General features: G+C 34.6%; 1 protein-coding gene across 2 annotated transcripts; it reads left to right on the plus strand.

Moving 5' to 3' along the window:
• Positions 1-1,013: 1,013 nt before the first annotated feature.
• Positions 1,014-8,552, plus strand: LOC121243386 (la-related protein Larp4B-like). Of its 2 annotated transcripts, none has more exons than XM_041141503.1 (7): positions 1,014-1,221; positions 1,304-1,444; positions 1,539-2,031; positions 2,904-3,320; positions 5,451-5,829; positions 7,916-7,993; positions 8,326-8,552. In XM_041141503.1, exons 4-7 carry the CDS (start codon positions 2,926-2,928, stop codon positions 8,374-8,376), a joined length of 903 nt encoding a protein of 300 aa, XP_040997437.1. In that variant the 5' UTR covers positions 1,014-1,221; positions 1,304-1,444; positions 1,539-2,031; positions 2,904-2,925; the 3' UTR covers positions 8,377-8,552. The 2 variants fall into 2 exon arrangements, with proteins under 2 accessions (XP_040997437.1, XP_040997436.1); XM_041141502.1 differs by having other exon boundaries at positions 1,539-1,786.
• The last annotated feature ends 14,297 nt before the right edge of the window (positions 8,553-22,849 follow it).

Below are 22,849 nucleotides of genomic sequence, written 5' to 3' on the forward strand. Positions count from 1 at the left end.
ATAAAATGAAAAAAATATATATAATATATTATAATAATAGAATGAATGTACAAGTGAAAGTTTATTGTGTTGTTAAAAGAGTGAGAAAATAAAAGGATTGTGAGAGAGAGAGTGGGAGGAGAGAGAAATAATTATTAAAATATAATTTGTATGGTGAATAGTGTAGCTAAATATTTAGATATGCATAAGTCAATGTGAAGGATTTTAGAGCCATATTATGCAAATATGACTTTACATATTCATATGCATAGACCAATACTAATGCTCTTATCTCATCTCATCATTATAATTTTTTTAAATTTCTACATAAAATAGTATAAACAACTCAATTTTTTTTAAATTTTAAAATAATAATAATTTTTAAAAATATTATTTTAATAATATTTTATTTAACTCATTTAAAATCATATTTTTTCATCTCATTTCACAGCAAGTATTCTAGAGGCACGAAGGGATATACTAAGGGCCAAGATTCAAACAATTTGGTCAACTCCATACTCACTAGACCTTATGGTTTATTCCTATTTTATCAAAGAAAAAAGAAAGAAAGAAAGAAAATTGATAATTATGGTTTATTTACGATATTGGAAAACTGTCTCATAACCAACCATGGTTAGAATCTAAGTTCAAGAAAACACCATGGTTAGAACCACTGACCGTAGTTACCACCTATAGTTCCTTCCACGCCCGATCCGCGTCATTCATACCCGTCCACGACAAAGTACTAAATAAAAATAAACAAATTAACAAAAAAAAAAAAAAAAAAAAACAGACGACGTTAAAGGTTCTGTTAGTTAGATTGACGGCGTGATACTTGATTTTAGGGCCAACGAAAGCCATTAAAACGCCGTAACGGGATTTTACAAGAGACGGGGTTGACGGTTTAAGATAGGAGCTAGGAGAGCCCTACGATCGTCAATGGAGGGTCAGGATAGCTCACCCTTGGACGGTTCAGGTGTTGCGGAGAGTGGGAGAAGGGGATATATAAACTGGGTTTTGAAAGGGGGAGAGAGCATTTCGTTTTATCAGAAGAAGAAGAAGGAAGAAGCTCTCTGAAGTTTTGCTCTTTTCTCTCTGATTTTCGCTACGGATTTTCTTTTTCTTTCTGTCGTATTTTTAGATGCCAAAGAAGGTAATTCGGGAGAGAATTCATGAGAACTCTACTGAAAGTCTGAAGGAAGGTCGAGGATCTGAAGCTTGTGAAGAGGGAGGAAGAAGGAGGTTTGTAATTGAGCACAGGGTGGAATTTTATAGAGGTTTCGTGTAATTATTCTTCTGAGAATAACTCTCTTTTTTGGTGCAGATAACATTTGAAGAGCTTTGGACGGGGTTCCTTAGAAGGAATTCTAAGTGGATTCTGTTCTTATTTGCGTGGCTGATTGCGAAGATCGGGTTCGTTTCGTTGAAGATTACAGAGAGACGGTCGAGAATTTCGAGTTCAGAGGTCTCCACTTCGACGCAGACTTTGATTTCTTCTTGTTTTCATGGGATTTATCATCTGAGACGTTCTTTGTTTGTGTTCAATTTCTGTTTTGCAGAAACATTTCGGATAGATTTGAGTGGTTTTTAGAAGAAATCTGGAACCTTTCTATGAAACAATAAGGATAATCTCTCTTTTTAGAGAGATTGGATTCTTGCACGGGAGTCCAAGGTTTGGGCTCTGAAATGTCACCGTTTTGTTGAATCCCGGTCATAGATTTGCATTTTTGTTAGTTTGAAGACTCGAGAGGAAGGCCCGTTTTCTGTGAATTCCCTGGGTGACAGTGGCAGAATCTGTGTGGTGCAGGTGAGAAATCATCATCTAATGAGAAGATCGAGGATTTCTGTGTGGCGGTTTTCAAGTTCAGCTTAGGAAATTTGATGTTGGTTCTTGAGGGGCTTTTATACGGCGAATCGGATTTGAATGCCTTTACCGAAGCATTGATTTCTTTGGTTCTTTGTATTCAGCGTGTCCAACTCTGGATTTTTTTTTTGGGAAAAAAATTCCGATTTTGGACTTTTATCTTTTGAATCAGTGTTGATAATTCTCCGGTAATGGCCATTTCCATGGCTTTCCTCTCTATCTTTCTCAACTCTTCTGTGTGTGTGTGTGTGTGTCTCTCTCTCTCTCTCTCTCTCTGCGACTATCGGATTGCGTTTGGGTCCTTTTCTCTCTGAAAAAATCCCGAATTGAAGACTTTTCCTCCCATCTATGGCCTTTTGCAGAAATTTCAGTTCTCCCAACCACTTGGCCTTATATGGGATTTATTTGGTCTTTTGTTGTTTCCTCCATATTTTTTTTTGTGTTGGTCTACCCTCGAATTTTCTGCAATGGAAAGGAAAAGCCTTGTGTCAAAATTCCTCTATTTATCTGTGAAGCTTTTGCTAGGATCTCTCTTTTGACGGCGTCTGAATTGCGAACGCCATTTCTGACCCGATGACCCTCTTTTTGGCTTCCGAAAAACCTGAGAAAAATAAAGGAGAGTATAATTCTTGTTCATCTTAATATCCGGAAAATCCAACACTAGCCACTTCGTTGATTCTTCTGCAACCGATTTGAGGTTTCTAATCTTTCTCAAGACTTTCCCGCATTTTCATAGTGACCGAAAAGAGCTTCAATTGAAAATCTCGCACTTGCTCTGTTTTTCGTAATCTCCCATTTCCTCATCACCCATTTCATATCTATGCAATCCCCCATCTCACCCCAAGGGCAAGGTTTCCACCATTTTTTTCACAAATCCTGGACCGTCCGATGCGCATCTTCCACAATCTTCGCTCTTCCCTCGTTTTTTGTTTATTATTTATGGAGGTTGCTGGGTAGCCATTTCCAAATCCAATTTCTTCTTCTTTAATTGAACGTTACCCTTTTTTCATACATAGATTAAGCTCAATAATTACTAATTATCTTCTATGGAATGGGACAGCTTTGTACGTTAACAGAAGGAGATGGATAAGGAGACTCTGTCTCTGAGGAGCAATCTTACTAATAATGCGAACGCAATCCATACAAACGGTCGAGAGACAACCGGAACGGACGGAACCTCGTTGCTGAGACCAGCCGGCTCCGAGACCATCACACAAACAACGTCGTCGGAATTCGTGTTGCAGTGGGGGAACCGGAAGCGGCTCAGGTGCATGAAGGTCCAGGTCAAGGACAACGACCCGACCGCCCCGGCTCAAAGGACCACGGTTCGGGTGGACCGGCGGGTCGTGAGGGCCGATAAGGACTCGTTGAGTCAGCCCGGCGGTGGTAATCATGGTAATGGGTATTTGAATCTGCGTCAGCGACACCCTTCCCCTCAGCCGCCGCCGCCGCCGCCACCATCGCAGCGAATTCTCAGGTACTTTATACAACTCTCTCTCACTCTTGACTTTTCAATGCATGAACACGCATATAATTCTGTGATGTTTCCTGCGCGTGTGGTACACGCTACGCCCAGTCGCCCTGATCTGCCTCGTCGGTGGGATGGGTGCTGGGCACTTTCATTGGTTGTCGAGCATACTTGTTGAAATCTAGATAAGTGACTCGTGGGCGTGCTTTTCAAACCTTTTCTGTAACACTGTCGAAATTCTGTTCGGATCGAATTGGAGGACCCGAAGAAAAGCATCGCCGCCGGATCTGTTGCATAGAGTTAGGAAACTGGTAAAAAAATGAATGATAAATACTAATCCCAATCATCGACAGTGTTGTTTTAAGAGACTTTGAATCATAATGTCATAGAGAATCGAGAATTATGTGCGACATTTTTATGTGTCTCTTCCCTTTATAGATTTTAGAGTTTAGACAGAAACTTTAATAGGACTGACTTTCTTTTATGGAATGATATAATTCCCTAGGATGGGCTCAATCATAAAGGACACGCCAACTTGGACGGACTGTTTAGTGGTGACACAATTTAGGTCTCTAACGTGTGATTTCAGCTACGAACGTCTTGGGGGTTAGTTTGGATGGACTAGTTTTTTAACCTCAATGATACATTTTGGGCTGGATAATATCCAATAAGGCTCGTTTAGTCATTTTAACCCGCTTTTGTTATTGGGATTTCCTACCTAGATATTGGCTAATGAATTCTTTTATTGTCGGTGCAGAAAAAGTAAGATTTAATTTTTAAAATTTAAAATTTTAAAATAAAATTATAATTTACTAATTGAGATAGCAAATATGAAAATTAAAGAAATATTAAGCAAATATTTAATTCATCTCTTTACCTTATAGCTTATTGTGTGAACCTTATCATCTATAGAAAATCAGATAAGGTTGAGCTTTTGGAATCTTCAGCTGCCTTTATTTTTCCTCTTTATGATTTTTTTTTCTTCTTTGAGTGTGACTCTGGTTTTATCACAATTGACATCTTTATCAATTACTTTCTTGCTTGTACTTGATTTTGCCTAGTGTTATTATGGTCAAAGACTCGAATAGTGTGACTCTGTTGCTTCTCTTGCGTGGAAGTGATTCTGTTCTATCCTGTCTTCTCCTTTAGGTCCTTTAATTGTAATTGAGACTTTCTAGTTTCTAGCATTTAATGCTGTTTGACTTGAAGATCAAATTTGGGAGATTTGTTTTAATAAATAAACACATCATTTACGTCTAGTTTAGTTTGTTTTCGTGAGATTAAAGATAAAAATTAAATAAAATATTATTAGAATATATTTATTTAATATTATTTTTATTTTAGTATTAAAAAAATTAAATTATTTATTTTATTATATGTAAAAATTTAAAAAAATTATAATGATTAGATGAGATAAAATAAAATAAATTTAAAAAAAATTGTAAAATAAACTACATGTTATTGTAAAATTATATCAGTCAAAAAAATGATTGAGGGTGTGTTTGGTTAAGATTATTTCATATTATTTTATTATTTATTTATTATTATTCACATATCTTATGACCTCAACATAATCTGAAGATGAACAATTATTAACAATTATTTTTCGTGTTTTTCTTTCTGGCATTCGTTACTAATTAGAGATAGTAGAAGTATTTTAAGCAGTCTTTAGGTTTCCATTCAGGCACTTACACGTAGGACAGCCTTAGCCTTCTATTGTTTTCTTACCCGCACCTGATCACATCTCCGCTGCATCTGATCCACTATGCCCAACATCGCCTCATGACCTGGACTCGTTGGAAACGTGTAACGGTCAGTTCCGATTCCACGCGTCCTTCTAAAATCTCATTTTTCCATCATCTAACCCATTTCTAGCCGTCAGATGACATACGATTAAGAATACCGGTCCACCTCCATTCCGCATCAGTGTCCACTTTTCAATAACACCACCAAAAAGTTCACTCTCAAATCCAACGGCTCAAAACCTACGGGAAAACCAGGCGTGCCCATCTTATCTTAACCACTCCCTTTCTTAACACCCGACGCGATTATGCCTGCTTCCCTTTGCTTGCCCGCACCAATCTAGATCGTCCGAAGGTCAATTTCGTAATTGTTGTTGGTTCTTTGTGTTGCTAATAGGAACTCGGAGGCATCGGGTGCGATGAGAGGACAGAGCAACGGAGTCGCGAGGGGAATTGCGTCGCCCGACAGGGGTGGTGCCCACGATAAGAGAGGGAATCAGGCCAATAACCATAGCATCAACCTTCACCACCACCACCATCACAACAATCACAATGAGAATAACAAGTCTGCGGCGTCGTCGGAGACTGCGCACGACAGCAAGAAGGGCGGCGGATCGTCGTCCGGGAGCGGCGAGGCGATACCCCCGGTGTGGCCACCGAAATTCGTCATTGCTTTGACTAACAAGGAGAAAGAGGAAGATTTCATGGCCATTAAGGGGTCCAAACTGCCTCAAAGACCCAAGAAGCGAGCAAAATTCATCCAGCGCACCCTCAATGTAAGCTTCAATTTTCTCCTCTCTCTCTTTTTTTTATTAAATTATTATTAAAAACATATATATTTTTTATCACACCGAGAAAAAGTCAAGATTCTACGCTTGGAGCACAAGGCAAAAGGTTCCGTCGACTGCAAGGCCATTTTCCTTTTTTAACGCGTCTTTTGGTAGTATAGGAAGCGGTTTTTGAGGAGTTTGTTTTGATGTTTTATTCAGGAAGATAAGTCCATTTTTTTTTAGTCTTGGATCTGGTTTGCTTAATATTCTTTGCTCTCGGAAAAGCAGAGAAAGTTTGTGAGGTGACAAGATCCTCGCATGAAAAACTGGGATGCGAACACGTGTCTCTTAGTCCCATGATGCGTACCCAATAGTGATACCGAAAGTTTAGATCATCTGAGTCAAGACAAATTAGGTTTACAAAAAAAAATATATATATATATATATATATAAAAGAATTATTTTTTCGTCTTATTGTAAATTTTGCACACTTTTTTATTTTATATATTTAATAGTTTCGTAAAAAATTACTTTTTAATAAAAAAACTTCATATTTTTAAGTAAAGAGTATGCTAGACTTGTCCTAAGACTATAGTTAGTGTTTTTTAATTTAAAAATTAGAGTATTGAAGTTCAAGAAATCTTGCACGATAAATATTAGTCAAGTTGATATTAATTTATATGATTATTTAATAATTATTTTGTAAGTAATAAGAAAATTATTAAATATTTGAAGCTATAGATATAAAATGTTATGTTCGGTGAGATGGAAACCTACACGTGTCAGTAAATTCTGATAACACCCGGTCATCACTGGCCCAACAGTGGAATAGAGGACCGGGATAGAGGGCGCATAGCGGGCCAGGTGTACGGTTACGATATAATTGAATTTTAGATTACAGTTGGTGGAAATTGTTTTGTCATTTTGATTGAGTGTGGCCGACATTAAAAGACATCGACCAAGGAGCCAGTGGGGCCCTTTCTAGTCCATTTTCGTAGAGAAACCCTTTTATCTTTGAGGATATATTTGGTATTGTACAGACCCTTTAATTATGTGCAGTTCAGTGGTTGCAGAATTGTTTTCCAAGTTGGACCACACTAGCTAGCTAGTGGACATGTGGAAGAGGCGCATGATTGCCTCTTTATTCACGTTATCTCTGTTTATTATTATATTCTTTCACCTCTGTTCAATTTAGTGTACAGGAAGAGCTGTCTTTGTTTGTTTTGTTAGGCTAAAAAATTAAAAATGACAAGCAAATAATTAGACGGTGGATTGTATTTACAATCATTCTCATATTATTTTATTTAATTATTATAATTTTTTTAATTTTTACATAAAATAAAATAAATAATTTAATTTTTTTAAATTTTAAAATAAAAATAATATTAAAAAATATTTTATCTCATTTTATTTTATTTCATCTATTTTCATTTCATTTGTAAAAACAAATAAAGCTAAGGTGCTCATAAAATTAAAAAGAAAAGGGTAATGAAATATTAAAAATAAAATACTTTGTATCAAAGTTCCATGTCAATTGGTAATCACTTCCTTAATCATTAAGAAAAAAATAAAATAAAATGCATGAGATTCAAATTGGTGGGACAAAATCATAGGGCTAAATAGTCTCATTGTATTTTATTAGTCGAAGATCTAAATTTTTTAGGTTGTATTCTATTATTCGCAGTGTTGGTAAATAGAGCGTTTGGCTGGGATTTCTACTCTCATGTATCTTGCATTTTTTTTTTATGAAATGCATGCATTAAAAAAAAATAGAGGGTTTAGTTCCTACTTGATGTAAATCTTAATGGCATTTTGTTAGTTAGGACGTGCATGAAAAGAATTCATTCATGATGGGTTCGGAAATAGTCTGACCTCAACTCCATCCATCACAAACATTAGTACTTTTCAAAATAGCAAAAATCCCCAACTCTCTATAATGAAATAAAAGCTGAGAATTTGGAAGTCAATCCCGTAGCTGAAGCGTGAGGAATAAGTTTTATTTATTTATTTATTTATGGTTTCTCTATAAAAGGGTGCAAGATATCTTTCATGGCATCTCATTCTGTTTTGTTTGGTGCAATTTGCTTCTCAGTTGGTTAGCCCAGGAGCATGGTTGTGCGATCTGACTCTGGAACGATACGAGGTCAGGGAGAAGAAGATATCTAAGAAGGTACCATTTTTATTTATTCAACCTTATTTTGCTTTTCTACGTAAACTCATTTAATTATTTAATAAAAATAATATTAAAAAATATATATTCTAATAATATTTTATTTAAATTTCAATTTTTATTTCAACTTATCTTATCACATTTGTGAAAGCGTTCGAGGCCTTAGTTTCATTCTTTTCATAGAGGGAGTTTACAAAGTAGACTCATGTGCAAACCAAATTTGAATTTATTCACTTGCTATTCAATCTGTACAGAAATTAAATTTGAATGACAAAAGATCAAGATTTTTAGAAAGAAACATCATCTAAAAGGGTTGGCTTTATTTGGCGCAGAGACCAAGAGGGTTAAAGGCGATGGGCAACATGGATTCTGACTCTGAGTAGAAGATAAATTCTCCTTTGGGAAATGAGCATTGTTGTAGTAGAGGATTGTGCGAGGAAGATAGTGTTTTAATATGATGAGAAATATGTAAGAAAAGAAAAATGTAAGAACTGTGTGAATCATCTTCACCTTTCACTTGTTGAAGGAATGAAAAGAATTTAATTATTTATTCCTTTTATTTAATTATCTTTTTGCTAATTATTTTTCTTTCATAAGGGGGGGATTGTTTTTTCTTGTTTTGGTTGGGTTGCAAATGATAAAAGTTGGAACGCAGCTCACATTATCAAGCCTAGGCCTTTGCCTTCAATTTTGTCTAAGATAAGATAAAGTGAATTTTAGAATATTCTCAAGTATTTTATGATATTTAAAAAGCTTGATATAATAATAAATATTGTATGGTTTATTATATGTATCTATTAGTTAAGTTTTTCGAGAATATAGATATAGTTATCTCATCTTATTATTGTACTTAAATTTCTTGTCAAGGTCTGTGCACTCTTCGGATTAGTTTGTTTGTTGTTCCGGACATCCGGTCCCAATATTTAAAAAAAAAAAAAATTATCTCATCTTATTGCAAGATCCTCTTGAATTTTTTTATTAAATTAAATGGTCTTAATGCAAAAGGAAAGACACAATATTAAATGCTCTTAAGAAGCTTACTTTATTTGAAAATCTTGTACATAAAGTATAAAATGAATAATTTTGCTGTGGGTGGCCTTTTTTTTTCACATTCTTTATGGTCCACGTGAAACTTTTTATTTTTCTACTTTTATCACACATCAAACTTAATAGAAAGGGAGCCGCTATAGCCACCGAATAAATTTCTACCGACTGTAAAACTTTTTAAAAAATATATAAAAAAAATCACAAAAAATATAAATATATAAGAATGATACAGACATAAATTAATTATACAAAATAAATTAATAAATTAATATAATTTCATAGAATCTGTTAGATTTATTTTATAATAAAAATAATTTTACAATCTGATGTGTCATATTAAATCATATTAATTTATAGATTTATTTTTATATAATATTTTGAGATTACAATTTTTTTTAATAGAAATTGGTCTCTACTTAGATGTTATTATTTTACTATTTTTTACACCTTAGGCTCGAGTAGGACCCAGACGAACAATTTCTCATAGATATTAAGAATAGACGACCAAGGTCTTGAAATATAAAATAGTCTTGAAATATAAAATAAGTACAACTTTGAATCTCTTGATTTTCAAACTTTATGCCCTTTAATTACTTTTTTGTTTGGTCCCATACCCCGAGAAAGTTTGCAAGCCGCGTTTCTTTCCCAAAACTCAAAAGCTTGCCCAATAAATTCGTAAAAAAAATCGAGTTATGATATTTTTACGTATTTTTAATATATTTTATTGATATAATTAATTAAAATAATTATTTTTTATTAAAAAAAATTATACAACTAATCATATTAATAGTGTATACAAAATTTACAAAAATAAATACACATAAAATTTTTTAAAATAATTGTTAAAGTAAAAATTAGAGTGCCACATCAAAAGCTTGCCCAAATTTTTTTTTTTTTTTTTCGTGGTCATATCAGTTGCCTAACTGAATCTTCATCACGACTTTTTAGTGAGTGGGATACCAATACCTTCAAATCCTAACGCAGGTCAAGGAGCAAATCAAAAGCAACCGCCCAAAATAGTCCATATGATTTTTCAAAAATTGAATCAATCTTATAATTGTAATATCATAGAATTATCATAAATATAATTTTTATTTAATAAAATATGTTGAATCTAATCATTACACTCTTATATTCCGCTCGCTTAAGTATTAAGTATCTTTTCTAAATCCTTAACATTCTCACCTTTGGACAGAGGAAGCACGATTCAAGTAGCACGCAATGAAAAGTTTAGATGATGAGTTGAGATGATATAAAATTTAAAAGTTTAATAAAATATTATTAGAATATAATTTTTTAATATTATTTTTATTTTGATATTTGAAAAAATTGAATTGTTTATTATATTTTATTTAAAAATTTAGAAAAATTATAATGAATAGATAAGTTTTTTTTTTAATTTTTATAATAACGGATCTCATTCCATTTATTAAAGGAGGACATACAAAGTTAACTTAAACAACAAGCCAATTACAAACGTTAGTAATTTTCCAGTACCCTTTCGTGATTGACATGGTTTAGTCCAGAAGGTAAATCTCTAAAAATCGAAGTCTAAGAGATAGCACAACTCTGTCCATGACAGAATTTGCAGTAACTAAGTAACAAAACTCTATACCCGACTAATCGGAGTATGGAGAAACCAACCCCATCATCACCACCTAAACGGATGGGGGACAATACCCTCGACTAATCGGAGTATGGAGAAACCAACCCCATCATCACCACCTAAACGGATGGGGGACAACACCCTCCGGACCTAAGTCCGAAGGCACAACGTTTTTGAGTTTTTATTTTCTTGAAAATAAAGACAGGACATACAATAAATTACATTGTAAAAACACTGTAAAAAGGGAAAAACAATGCACAAAAGGCTATAGGAGGGAAAACCGACGATCGATCTTGAGAGATCTAGAGTCGCCGGTTCGGGAGCAGCTGCGTGTTGCAGCGGCAGAGAGCTCCTTGGTGGCGCGTGAGGGCCACACTCCGACGAGCTCTGAATTTTTCGTCCCGTGCATGCGGGCTACACTCCACTCTGGTTGGAGACGCATTTGGTGGTCATGTAGATCAGCGGCTAGGCAACCTCTTGGTGGGACGCGTGTTGGCTATTGGGTGTTGAAAAGTCACGATCGGCAATTCTCCCTTTATTTGGCCTTAAGCTCCCACCCCTCGAGTCGATTCTGAAGTTTGGAGGAGTTTAGAGAGAAGGGAGAGGGTTTAGAGAGAGAACCTCTTTGTTGATCAACCTTTTAATATGTAATGATTAGATAAGTTGAGATTAACTTTAAATCCAAACAATCCCTAATTGGAAATTGGGTTTGATGTCATTATGCAATGACCTAATGAAAGCTCAAATGGCATACTAACTTATACTCCAAAATGAATTAATAATATTCCCAATTGAAGTTTTTTAAAATTATTATAAACTTTAAAAATTTGTGACATTGGATATGAAATCTCATTCACCATCTTTTTATACTCAATTTGGCATCATATCTCAATAAAACACCTCACAAGGCATAAGTCAAGAGCTCGAAATCCCACTTACGAAGTAATTACGTTGGGATCAATCACAAGATTAAGGTATCATTTGGTTATGCAGTTTAGATGAGATAATTTATTTTGTTAAAAATTAAATAAAATATTGTTATAATATAATTTTTAATATAATTTTTGTTTTGACATTTGAAAAAATTGAATATTTATTATATTTTGTGTAGAAGTTTAAAAAAATTGTAATAATTACATGAGATAAGATAGATAGAGATAATTTAGTTTTGAGTAACCAACTAGCCTAAATAAAGTTTTCTTGAAAAAATAAAGAGAAGGAAGAATCACACACTAACATATGGACCAATTTAAATCAATCATCAAAAGTCTTCCCTAAATAATTCTTGAAGATGACTAATGTACCAACTCTTAACAGCGTAACCAATTATTGAAGAAAATACCTTCAAAAAAAAGATTATTGAAGAAAATAACTTAGGTTCTACTCAATGATTCCAATCTCCAAAAGAATCGCAGTCCAACCACGTGAAAGTGCCCCCAACGCGTTATTCTCCTGTACCCACCACCAATCTTGAGGTATTTCTTTTCTGACGGTCAGAAAGAGGCTCAATCGGATCTCCATGTCTCTAAAATGCTCAACGATTTAAAGCCTCAAGGTAATTAATTGCTTGAAATATATTATTAATAATTACTTTTTGACATTAAAGTATTCCACTTTCTTTCCCCCTCTGGCCCTCTGTAAAGAGACAAACTCGTATGACTTTCCAGTGGAAAACCATGTGACTGTTTCAACGTGTCTAGCAAGTAAGCAGCATGGGATTTGCTTCGCTTGCCAACAATGTTAGTGCGCACGCATTTAGCATTGTAGCACCATTCTCGTGCTTTTTTTCTCTGGAATATATTTTAAGATAAGAAGAGAAAAAGAAAAAGATACAAATGCATGTTCGCATTCAAGATCAAGATTCATGGAGATAGAAAGGCAGATCTGTATAAGAAAAATCAATTATTTACTGACAAGAATAATAATAATAATAATAATAATAATAATAATAGTCATAATTTCTCAAACCACAACAAAACCCATAACGCATTATATATGTATCGTTTACTGCATTACTCGTCAAAAAACTCACCACTACGAACCATTCTCATCCCTAAAAAAGTAGAACAACAAACTCTAAAGCATAAAATCCCAATCCACCCTTATACGCTCCATCCATCCACGCCGTGAAACAATCCACAAAGAGAATGACGTGCCTCGAGAGAGAGAGAGACTCTTAGACCCTGCGCGCAGATCCGAAGACAAGAGCCACGACGGAGCAGAGTAAAGCCCACCCCAAGGACGGGGAGGTGGAGAGGGCAGCGGAGGTGGGGCTTGGCGCTGGGGCTTCAGCTGTTTGGGCTTGAGCGGTACCGACCAATGCGAGAATAACGGCCATGAGAGTCATCAACAACGAAGCCTTGGAGATAGCCGCCATTGGTTAGAATACCTCTCTTCCTCTGGATCTTTGAATGAATGAAAGAGAGAGTCCGATGAAGAAGGGTTTGTTGCAGTTGTGTGTGAGAAAGAATAATTGTGGAGAGTATTTATATAGGAATAGAAACGTAGGAGGTTAGGGCAACGAGCCACAGGCTGGCGATTAGGGCCGTGACAGCTGTATTTCTTGTGGCCCCCCGTTCTTTCGAATTTTCCAAGCCGTGAACATGTTTTTAAACTTTGAACAAACGGCGCCGTATCTGCCAACAGGATGCGGGTGGGAGTAGGGAGCCCCTGACGCGCATGTTTTAATACTCGCGTACGAACGAACACGTTTCCAGAGCGCGTTGTATTAACGGGAACAGGGCTGGTGTGGTGCTTTCGTGGAAGGTGGGGTTGTTAAGAAAAGGAGGAGAAAAACGGCTACACAGCGCATGGTAGGGGTTTCCGTTGGCTGGAAAGAAAAAAGGTGGGGACCACGAAGACCAGCCTGTAATGCGGAAGGTAGCGAGTCAGAAAGGGACAAGTGGATGGTGGGAATGGAGAGGTTTTTTTAAATTGAGAGAAAAAGATACGACAGGTGTGCGTGTGGGATTCGGAGCTGGTTATTGAGGGTTCCTGATTCTTTCGCTTGGCTTCTCTTCTCTCTATGTGGTATTGGTTATGGCAGACAGCTGGCATCTGTATAATGGGGTCCATTTTATTTCAGTCTATAGGAAAGATAAATGAAATTACCATAATGGACTTGTCGTGAATGATGGTCTCTCTTCTGGATATTAGGGTCCACAATATTTGAACTAGATATTTACGAGTCAATTAAATAAGTATTAGGCCGGTTTGAATTAAAAATTGATTTTAATTTATTTCATCTTTTTTTTATTATAATTTTTTTAAATTACTACACAAAATATAATAAAAGATTTAATTTTTTTAAATTTTAAAATAATAATAATATTAAAAAATAATATTCTAATAATATTTTATTCAACTCATTAAAAAATATCGTATCTCATCTTTCAATCCAAACAGAGCTCAATATATTTATTTTGAAAAAAATAGATAAATGTAAGATTCATACAAAAATAATAATTTTTTAATAATAGATATTATTTTTTTTAAAATGTGATAATTATAAAAAAATTTTATAAAAATAATTCTACAAATTAATATGAGTCTATATAATATGTTACTTTTATTTTAAAATAAAAATAAATTTATAATCTCACGTATCGCTTCAAATCATAACAAATCTATTCAAAACGTGCGAGACATACAATTAAAGATGGTATCTAGTCTTACTTTTTTGAGTTTATATATATATATATATATATATATATATTAACAAAAATGAAAGGAAAGAACAAGTCAGCTTAGTCCACACGGCTTGTAGTACAAAAATTTCTTGTCCTAAAATTTATTGCCTGAATGATATTGGGCTGCCCTAAGAAGGTATGCTGTGGCTGTCATTGAAGTGACTGACCAGCAAATATCTCTCAATCAATGCGCTGGGGAGTCACCAGGACTGCCAATAATGATGTGGTGGAACAATTTTACACATATGTCAAATGTGCCATTCATTTTGTTTTACGAAGTACAAAAGTTCATAATGTATATGAGCATTCATTGCAGAGCTTGAGTCCCTCCACCCAAAACAGTGCTGTCTTTCAATTTATCTTCGTTTAGATCATCAATTCATCTTAACTCATTTTAATTCATTGTTATAATTTTTTCAAATTTTAATATAAAATATAATAAATAATTTAACTTTTTCAAATCTCAAAATAATAATACTATTAAAAAATAATATTCTAATAATATTTTATCATCTCAACTCAACTCATTTTAATATCCAAACACAACTAATTAATACTTTGTTTGAGATGAGTTTGTTTTGTATAAAAAAAAAAAAAAAAAAAAAAAAAAGAGTTTGATTATGTTTCATTTATCTACTTGTTGGTACTAATTAAATCTATAACATTTATAATAATAATACATACAGTTGTAAAGTATGCAAGCGTTATACAGTCATTTTAAAAAAGAGTAAGATCTACTATTAATAAATTAATTAATTTTTCTTGTGAGTCCTGTATTTATCCACTTTTTTCAAATTGATTGCATGATATTTGTACACTCACGACTATAACTATCATTTCTCTAACATTTATTTGTTATTTGTTTTATTTGCTTTCTAAAATTTTAACTTTAATGCATTTGGCAATACTATGATCGAGATTAGTACATGTTACTTGGGGTCTAAATACGGATTTTTGCTTTTAAATTCAGTGATGGATATTTTGTCATATTTACAACTTTTCTGTTTTAGTAATTTTACAATCTGTTGCAAATTAGAGAAAGATGATGTAAAACCTTCGACTGAGAAGAGAATTTTTATTCTGTATTCAATGTGTTCTGAAGTTACAATAGAACTCTGTTTTTATACATGTAAAAGACTAAAGGCTATAAAGGTAAAATCAAGGTAACCGAAATAAAGTAACTAACTGGTAAAAACAGAAAATCAGTTAGACTTAATTGAAAATACTCCAATTAAATCTCTAATAATCCCCCTCAAGATGATGTGTATATGCACATTCATCTTAGACAAAAGAGAAAAGAAAGAACTAGATCCCAATGGTTTTGTTAGAATATTGGAACCTGATGGGCTGAAGACACATGTAGAGTTGGAATAATTCAAGCTTGTATTTTCTCCCTTATGATGTGACGATCCAATTTAATGTGCTTTGTTCTTTCATGAAATACAGAATTGGCAGCAATATGTAATGCAACTTGTTTAACACAGTACACAGTAATGAAGACTTGGAATGTGGTTGATGAAAGTCTGAAAGTAGAGAAAGAATCCATGTGATTTCACACACTCCACATGCCATGGACATGTACTCAACTTCAACAGATGACCTGGATACAGTTTTCTGCTTCTTTGATTTTCAAGACACAAGTGAATCTCTAATAAACACATAGAAACTAGAAACTTGTCTTCTTATGTCAGGGCAGCTAGCTCAATCTGAGTCCGCAAATTCCTTTATATGAATGGAAGAGGATGCTAAAAAAATTCCTTATCCGAGAGCCTTTTTGATGTACTTCAAAAATCTCAAAGTAGCTTGCATGTGTGGTACTCTAGGTTGATCAAGAAACCAACTTAGATGATGCACATAAAAGTGATGTCTGGTCATGTGTTTGTAAGATACAATAATCTGCCAATAAGTCTTCTGTAACTTGTGCTATCTTCAAGTAATTCCCCATCTTCCTTGTTGAGTTTACAGTGAGTATCCATCGAAAAGTTTACTAATTTAGAACCAAGTAAACTAGCACCATCTAATATTTCTAAAGCATATTTTCTTTGACATATAGAAATGCCTCTTTTTGTTCTAGCAATCTACATATCCAAGAAATACTTGACAGGTTCAAGATCCTTCAATTTAAATTGATCATTGAGAGCAGTTTTAATTGATTCCACAGTTGCCATGTCACTACTAGCTAAAAGTATATCATCTACATATACTAATAAAGCAACAAATACAGTTCCTTCTTGCCTTGTGAATAAGGAATAATCTGACTTGGACTGTTGAAAAACAAGTTGAAGTAAAGCTGTTGTAAATTTTGAACTCCATTATTTAGAGGCCTGTTTTAGGCCATAGAGTGACTTCTGCAATTTACGCACTCGAGTGTCCCCCTTTCGAAAATACCCTGGTGGTAACTACATGTAAACATCCTCATCTAAGTCTCCATATAGAAATGCATTGTTGACATCAAGATGAATAAGATGATAACCATGTACTGCAGCTAGTGACAAATGACACCCTATTGTCACCATTTTAGCAACAGGAGAAAATGTTTAAAAAAAATGAAGACTCTCCTTTTGATTATACCCTTTTGTTACTAGCCTTACCTTGTATCTCTTAATCGAACCATCAACATTATATTTGATTTTATAAACCCACTTACAACCTATAGGGACTTTATTGGGTGGAAATTCAATAAGTTTCCAGGTGTGATTTGATTCTAGAGCAGTTAGTTCAAGACGCATAGCTTCTCTCCAATGAGGATGATGAACAACTTGATGGCAAAATTCAAGTTCTATATGAGATGGATACACTGAAGACATGATGAGAGGATGAAAATTTTGAGTAAGATACAAAATCATAAATGTTTAAGGAGTACTTGATTGCTTACAAAAGATACCTTCAGGAGATGTGTTATAGGTAGAGATGTTGGAGATATGTTACAAAACATACCATTGGAGATGTTGGTGTTTGCATTTTGTTGTGGCGTTTCCACACAAGATTTTTTTATGAATAATACCTTTTGAAGAAAAAATCTAGCATGTTAAATTTTAGACTATTATCAGTTCTTAAATATTGAATTTTTGTTTGGAATTGTGTAAAACTAAAATGTAAAAGGAGATGAATATGTTCCTCACATTTGATTTAGACCATCAAATACACCCATGTTGATCAAGAATGATCATCAACTATAGTAAGGAAATATCTAAATTCATCATGAGTAGTAGGGGTGATACCCGCCCCCTACGGGGCGGGGCCACCCCTCCCCCGCCCCCCGCCCCCGCATATGCGGGGGTGGGGAATTTCTCCCCGGACCCCGCCCTCGCATGGCGGGGGCGGGGTCCCCCGTCCGTTGGGCCGGGGTGCGGGGTGGACCCCCACCCGTCCGCACCCCCTGCCCCATACTGGGCCTTCGGCCCAGTACATTTTTCTGGGCCCTAATTGGCCCAGAATCGGTTTTTAGGCCACTTTGGGACCAAAATTCGTTTTTGGGCCATTTGAGCCCATTATTTAGATTAAAAAGTATATATATTTAAAAACAGAAAAAAAAAATATATATATAAGGGATATATAGAATCATACATTGAACTATTACGTTATTAACTAATTAAGTAGTAATTATCACTAAGGCAGTAAGGCACTATGCTAAAATATTTTGTTCACAATTATACAAATTAAGAGAACTAATAAACTATTACACTATTACAAACTCCTCTAAAAGAAATAAATATTACAAATTATACAATTAACTATTGTAGCAACATTACAATTAATGTTAAATGAATAAAATCATAATTTTTCAATTAATTTGATTTTGGGGTGGAGCCGTAGCGGTGAGTTCAATGAGTGGTGAGTTATGTCGATTGCTGTGAGACTGAAAATCAAGATCATAAAAGTCAATAAGTTATAAAACCTGAAATATTAATAAGTTAAAAATAAAACAAATTAGAATTAAAAAGTTATAAAGATGAAACAAAATTTTAAATGCAAAAAAAAATTATGGAAGAAATTGTGCAAACCATGACAATGGTGGGTCCAATACAAAGTCATACTGCATCGGAGGTAGCCGTAGACGTCGTCTCATGTATCACTATAAGTATTAAATTTGAAATCAAATTAATGAATACCAATTAAATGAAAATAAATAAATTAAAATAAGAAATTATAAAATGAAATTAAAATAAATACCAGATCCAAACTGATCATCACTATCCTCCTCGACGTCGGCCTTCTCATACTCAAGAACATCCGGAACATGAATTGGAGTTCCCTTGATCCAATTCTGCGTGCAAATCAAAGCCTCCACAGTGGCAGGAGCTAATGAACTCCGAAATGAATCTAATACACGTCCTCCCGTGCTAAAGGTTGACTCTGAGGCTACTGTGCTAACAGGGATGGCCAAAAGTGTGCGGGCTATCTCTCCAAGGATGGGATACTTCACGGCATTCACCTTCCACCAACTTAGATGTCCCAATGCAACATCGTTAGATGAGGCATTATCGACTGTGACTGTAACCACTCGGGTCAACCCCCACTCCTTTATTGCGGCCTCCAAGGCCTTTCCAATTGTCTCACCCTTATGATCGGTGATTTTACAAAATTTTATAATTTTCTTTTGCAATGTCCAATGACAATCAATAAAATGCACAGTCAAAGACATATAATTAAAATTTTGGATCGATGTCCAAGTGTCAGTGGTGAGACAAACAAATTGATCCGCCAATTGACCCCTCAACTTCTCCTTTTCAATGTAATAATGTTTTTTTACATCCTTTGCCACCGTGTGGCGAGAAGGAATGTTAAACCTTGGTTCCAAGTAGCGAGAATACGCTTGGAACCCTTTCCCATCAACAATTTGAAAAGGTAGCTCGTCCATTATGACCATACGAGCTAGGTGTCTTCTACACTCATCGGGATCATACTTAGTATACCCCTTCAAAGTTGCACCCCCACTAGTCTCATCCGCCATTTTTTTAAGTCCAATTTCTAGCCTAGATTGGCTTTTGTCTTGTAATGATCTTAATATTGGACTTTTTTTGCATTGCTCTTCTAAGTGCACCTTTAATTGTGAGGTGCCATGTTTCCTATAGTGACATCTATAAATTTTTCCACAATAGTTACACTTGGCTTGGGGGTTACTTGAGTCACCACCCTCTAGTTTGGTGAAATGACTCCAAACTATTGAAGCAGGTTTCTTGTTGGGCTTGGGGGCGGGGCAATGTGCCGTAGGGCTAGGGGTAGGGGTTTGACTAGGAGGGGTAGGTGTAGGTGTAGGGGTAGGGGTAGGGGTGCCCTCGGCCTGGAAAGGAGAGCTCGCACTAGAATCTGCTGGCATATCCATAACTCAAGCAAACAACAAATCTGAAATTATAGAAAACATAGCAAATATATAATGAACATAAAAAAATTAGAATAAAAAATTAGACCATATAATTCATCAAACAATTGTAAAAAATTTAAAGTCATAAATTTTAGGCATTAAAAAGACACATTAATTATTCAAGTTATAAAAAGACTTATAGTGGTTTTAGTTATTTATATATATATATATATATATATATATATATTTATAACTTGAAAGACTATAAGGCATAAGCATAGCAACTATATAAATTATAATGAACATAAAAAAAAAAAAGTAGAATAAAAAAAAGTACCACTTGACATTCATAATTTCATATATATATATATATATATATATTTCATCTTAATTCATTATATTGAATTTCGAAATACCCTAGTGCATTCTTTTTTCTTTTTTTTGTTCAATTTGGTAGGGAACATCAAATTCTGTTTTTAAACCCCTAAATTAATTTTTTAAACCCCTAATGCATAGCAATTTTAAAGATTAAACCCCTAAATTAATTTAGGGGTTTCAAAGATTAAAACCCCTAAATTAATTTAGGGTTTCGGATTGGGCTCTTTAGGGTATTTCGAAACCCTAAATTAATTTAGGGGTTTCAAAGATTAAAACCCCTAAATTAATTTAGGGTTTCGGATTGGGCTATTTAGGGAATTTCGAAACCCTAAATTAATTTAGGGGTTTTAATCTTTGAAACCCCTAAATTAATTTAGGGGTTTCAAAGATTAAAACCCCTAAATTAATTTAGGGTTTCGGATTGGGCTATTTAGGGAATTTCGAAACCCTAAATTAATTTAGGGGTTTCAAAGATTAAAACCCCTAAATTAATTTAGGGGTTTCAAAGATTAAAATCCCTAAATTAATTTAGGGTTTCGGATTGGAGCCCTAGACACAATAATATTGAAATTCAGTGATTTACACACATTATATAATGCAAAAAAAAAAAAAAAAAAAATCACAGCACACAATTCACGGGTCACATTCAAAATTTCAAAGATCAAACCACATGCACAATCTAAACTCCACAGCACACAATTCACAAAATCCCATCCTCCATCTCCGATAAACCCCATCCTTCCTCCAATCTCCATTAAATATGTAAATAAAAAAAAAAATTGATTTAAAAATTTGGGTTTCTTACGGCTTACCTTCGGAGATGAAGAGAGAGGAACCGGATGGACCGGGCGGCGGCTCACGGCTGCGAGAAGTAACTCAGAGAGAGAGAGAGGCGAGAGCGAGGCTGCGCCGCTGCGAGCGAGAGTGAGAGGTGAGAACTGAGATGCGAAGTAGGGGGGCTGCGTAAGGGACCAAGGGTTTCGGTTTTAATTTTAAACCCAGGCATGAAACGACGTCGTTTCATACCTGGGTTTTTTTTTTTTTTTTTTTTAAATATATGTAAATAACGTATAATATATAATATAATTATATATAATTATAATTATATATATAATAATATCCGCGGGGCGGGGCGGGTTATATCCGGGGCGGGGCCCCGCTGCCCACCCCTAATGAGTAGGAATTGAGAAAGGGCCCCATATCACAATGCAGTAAATGGAAAGGAGAGGTAGCATTATAAGTAGGAAATGAAAATCTTTTTTGTTTTGCTAAGGGATATACATAAAAATGGTTCATATGTACATCTTTATTTAGAAAAGTAACATCTGAAATTGACTTAGAAAGAACTAGTAACCTAGCTAAAGATGGATGGCTAAGTCTACAATGCCAAATATGAAATTTTGAGTCTATCATCGAGTTGATGTTTGGCAAGCTAGAAAAATTGTCAACAACATTAGTTTATGGTTGTTGCCGTAGATATAGACCAGCAATTCTTCTACCATTCCCAATCATCCTCCATGGGGTAAGGCACTGAATGTAGCAGTCATTAGAAATGAAAATAAAACAACAAACTAATTAGAGGTTAATTTTATGGGTGTCAAATTGTGTTAACGGGTGGTGTTCATGTCGTGTCAATGCATGTATATTATACTATATGGGTCAACTTGAACATGACCCGTTAAACTTATTGTGTCAAAATCTCAAACTCTAACACGACCCATTAACATAACAGATTGATAGGATATGACCCGTTTTGATCTGTTAGTGAATACTATGAAATAGATTAACACAACCCAAGCTGACCCGTTTCAACCCGTTTACGTAAATGGGTTGAACAAACCCAGACTTAATCCATTTGACCTGATTAAGTTTAGCATAATTTTATATAAATGTTAAAATTACAATATCTATAAAAATATAAAACTAACTGCAAGTCCAAAATTACAATCCAAACAATAAAAATATTGAAATTAAAATCCCAACAATTTTACTTTTAGGTATAAGAGTATAATTGTAACTTTAACTTTCTTAACTGACCATAATGGATTGACTCGTTATCAACCCATTAAGCAATCGTGTCTTAACGGGTCAACCCGTTTTGATTGGAATCCGTTAAGACTAAATCCAAACCCGCTATTTTCGTGTCGTATTCGTATTGGTCTAACAGGTCGTGTTACGTATTGCCACCCCTAGTTAATTTGCTAACAAAAATATGATTGTATGAGAAAGATGGCACATACAACACATCTCTTAGAATTAAGTGATAAGATATTTGAACACTTTCAAGATGCGTGATTGGAACACTTTCACCATTTGGAAGTTTTATAGACGAATTTAGTTTCTGAGTAATGCTTGTGAAAAAATCAATAGAATGTATTATATGGTTTGTGGCACCTGTATCCATGATCCAAGTGTTTTGAATTGAATTATTTGGCATGCTATCACTAGAAGCAAGGTTAGAAAGACATATATGTGATGAATATATACCTGGTAAAGAAGATAACAGGTTTGGAATGGAAGAGACAGTTGCTACTTGATGATTACCATTGGATAATTGTTTACTGTGGATTAAAGCAAGTAATTGATGACATTCTTCTTGAGAGAGAGACAGTGAATTTTTGGAATTAAAAGGAGTACTCGCAGGTTGAGCCATGACTTGATTGGTTGCGGAGAATTTTCCTTTTTGTTACCTATAGTTTGGAGGGTATCCATGGATCTTGTAACATTTATCAACCGTAAGGTTGGTCATGGCATAATGAGTACACATCAATTTTCTTTTCTTCCTTGCTGCCTCCCAAAATTCTGTCTTGGATTCTCTTTTCTTTTTTTTA

This window comes from Juglans microcarpa x Juglans regia, chromosome 8D (assembly GCF_004785595.1).
Source record: "Juglans microcarpa x Juglans regia isolate MS1-56 chromosome 8D, Jm3101_v1.0, whole genome shotgun sequence".
NCBI lineage: Eukaryota > Viridiplantae > Streptophyta > Magnoliopsida > Fagales > Juglandaceae > Juglans > Juglans microcarpa x Juglans regia.

What these genes read in the sequence shown, in the direction of transcription:
- LOC121243386 (XM_041141503.1), top strand. Translation starts at nt 2,926, where the DNA reads ATGGATAAGGAGACTCTGTCTCTGAGGAGCAATCTTACTAATAATGCG. An exon ending in CCATCGCAGCGAATTCTCAG is followed by an intron (nt 3,321 to 5,450) that starts GTACTTTATACA and finishes TGTTGCTAATAG; the next exon opens with GAACTCGGAGGCATCGGGTG. An exon ending in AGAAGAAGATATCTAAGAAG is followed by an intron (nt 7,994 to 8,325) that starts GTACCATTTTTA and finishes TATTTGGCGCAG; the next exon opens with AGACCAAGAGGGTTAAAGGC.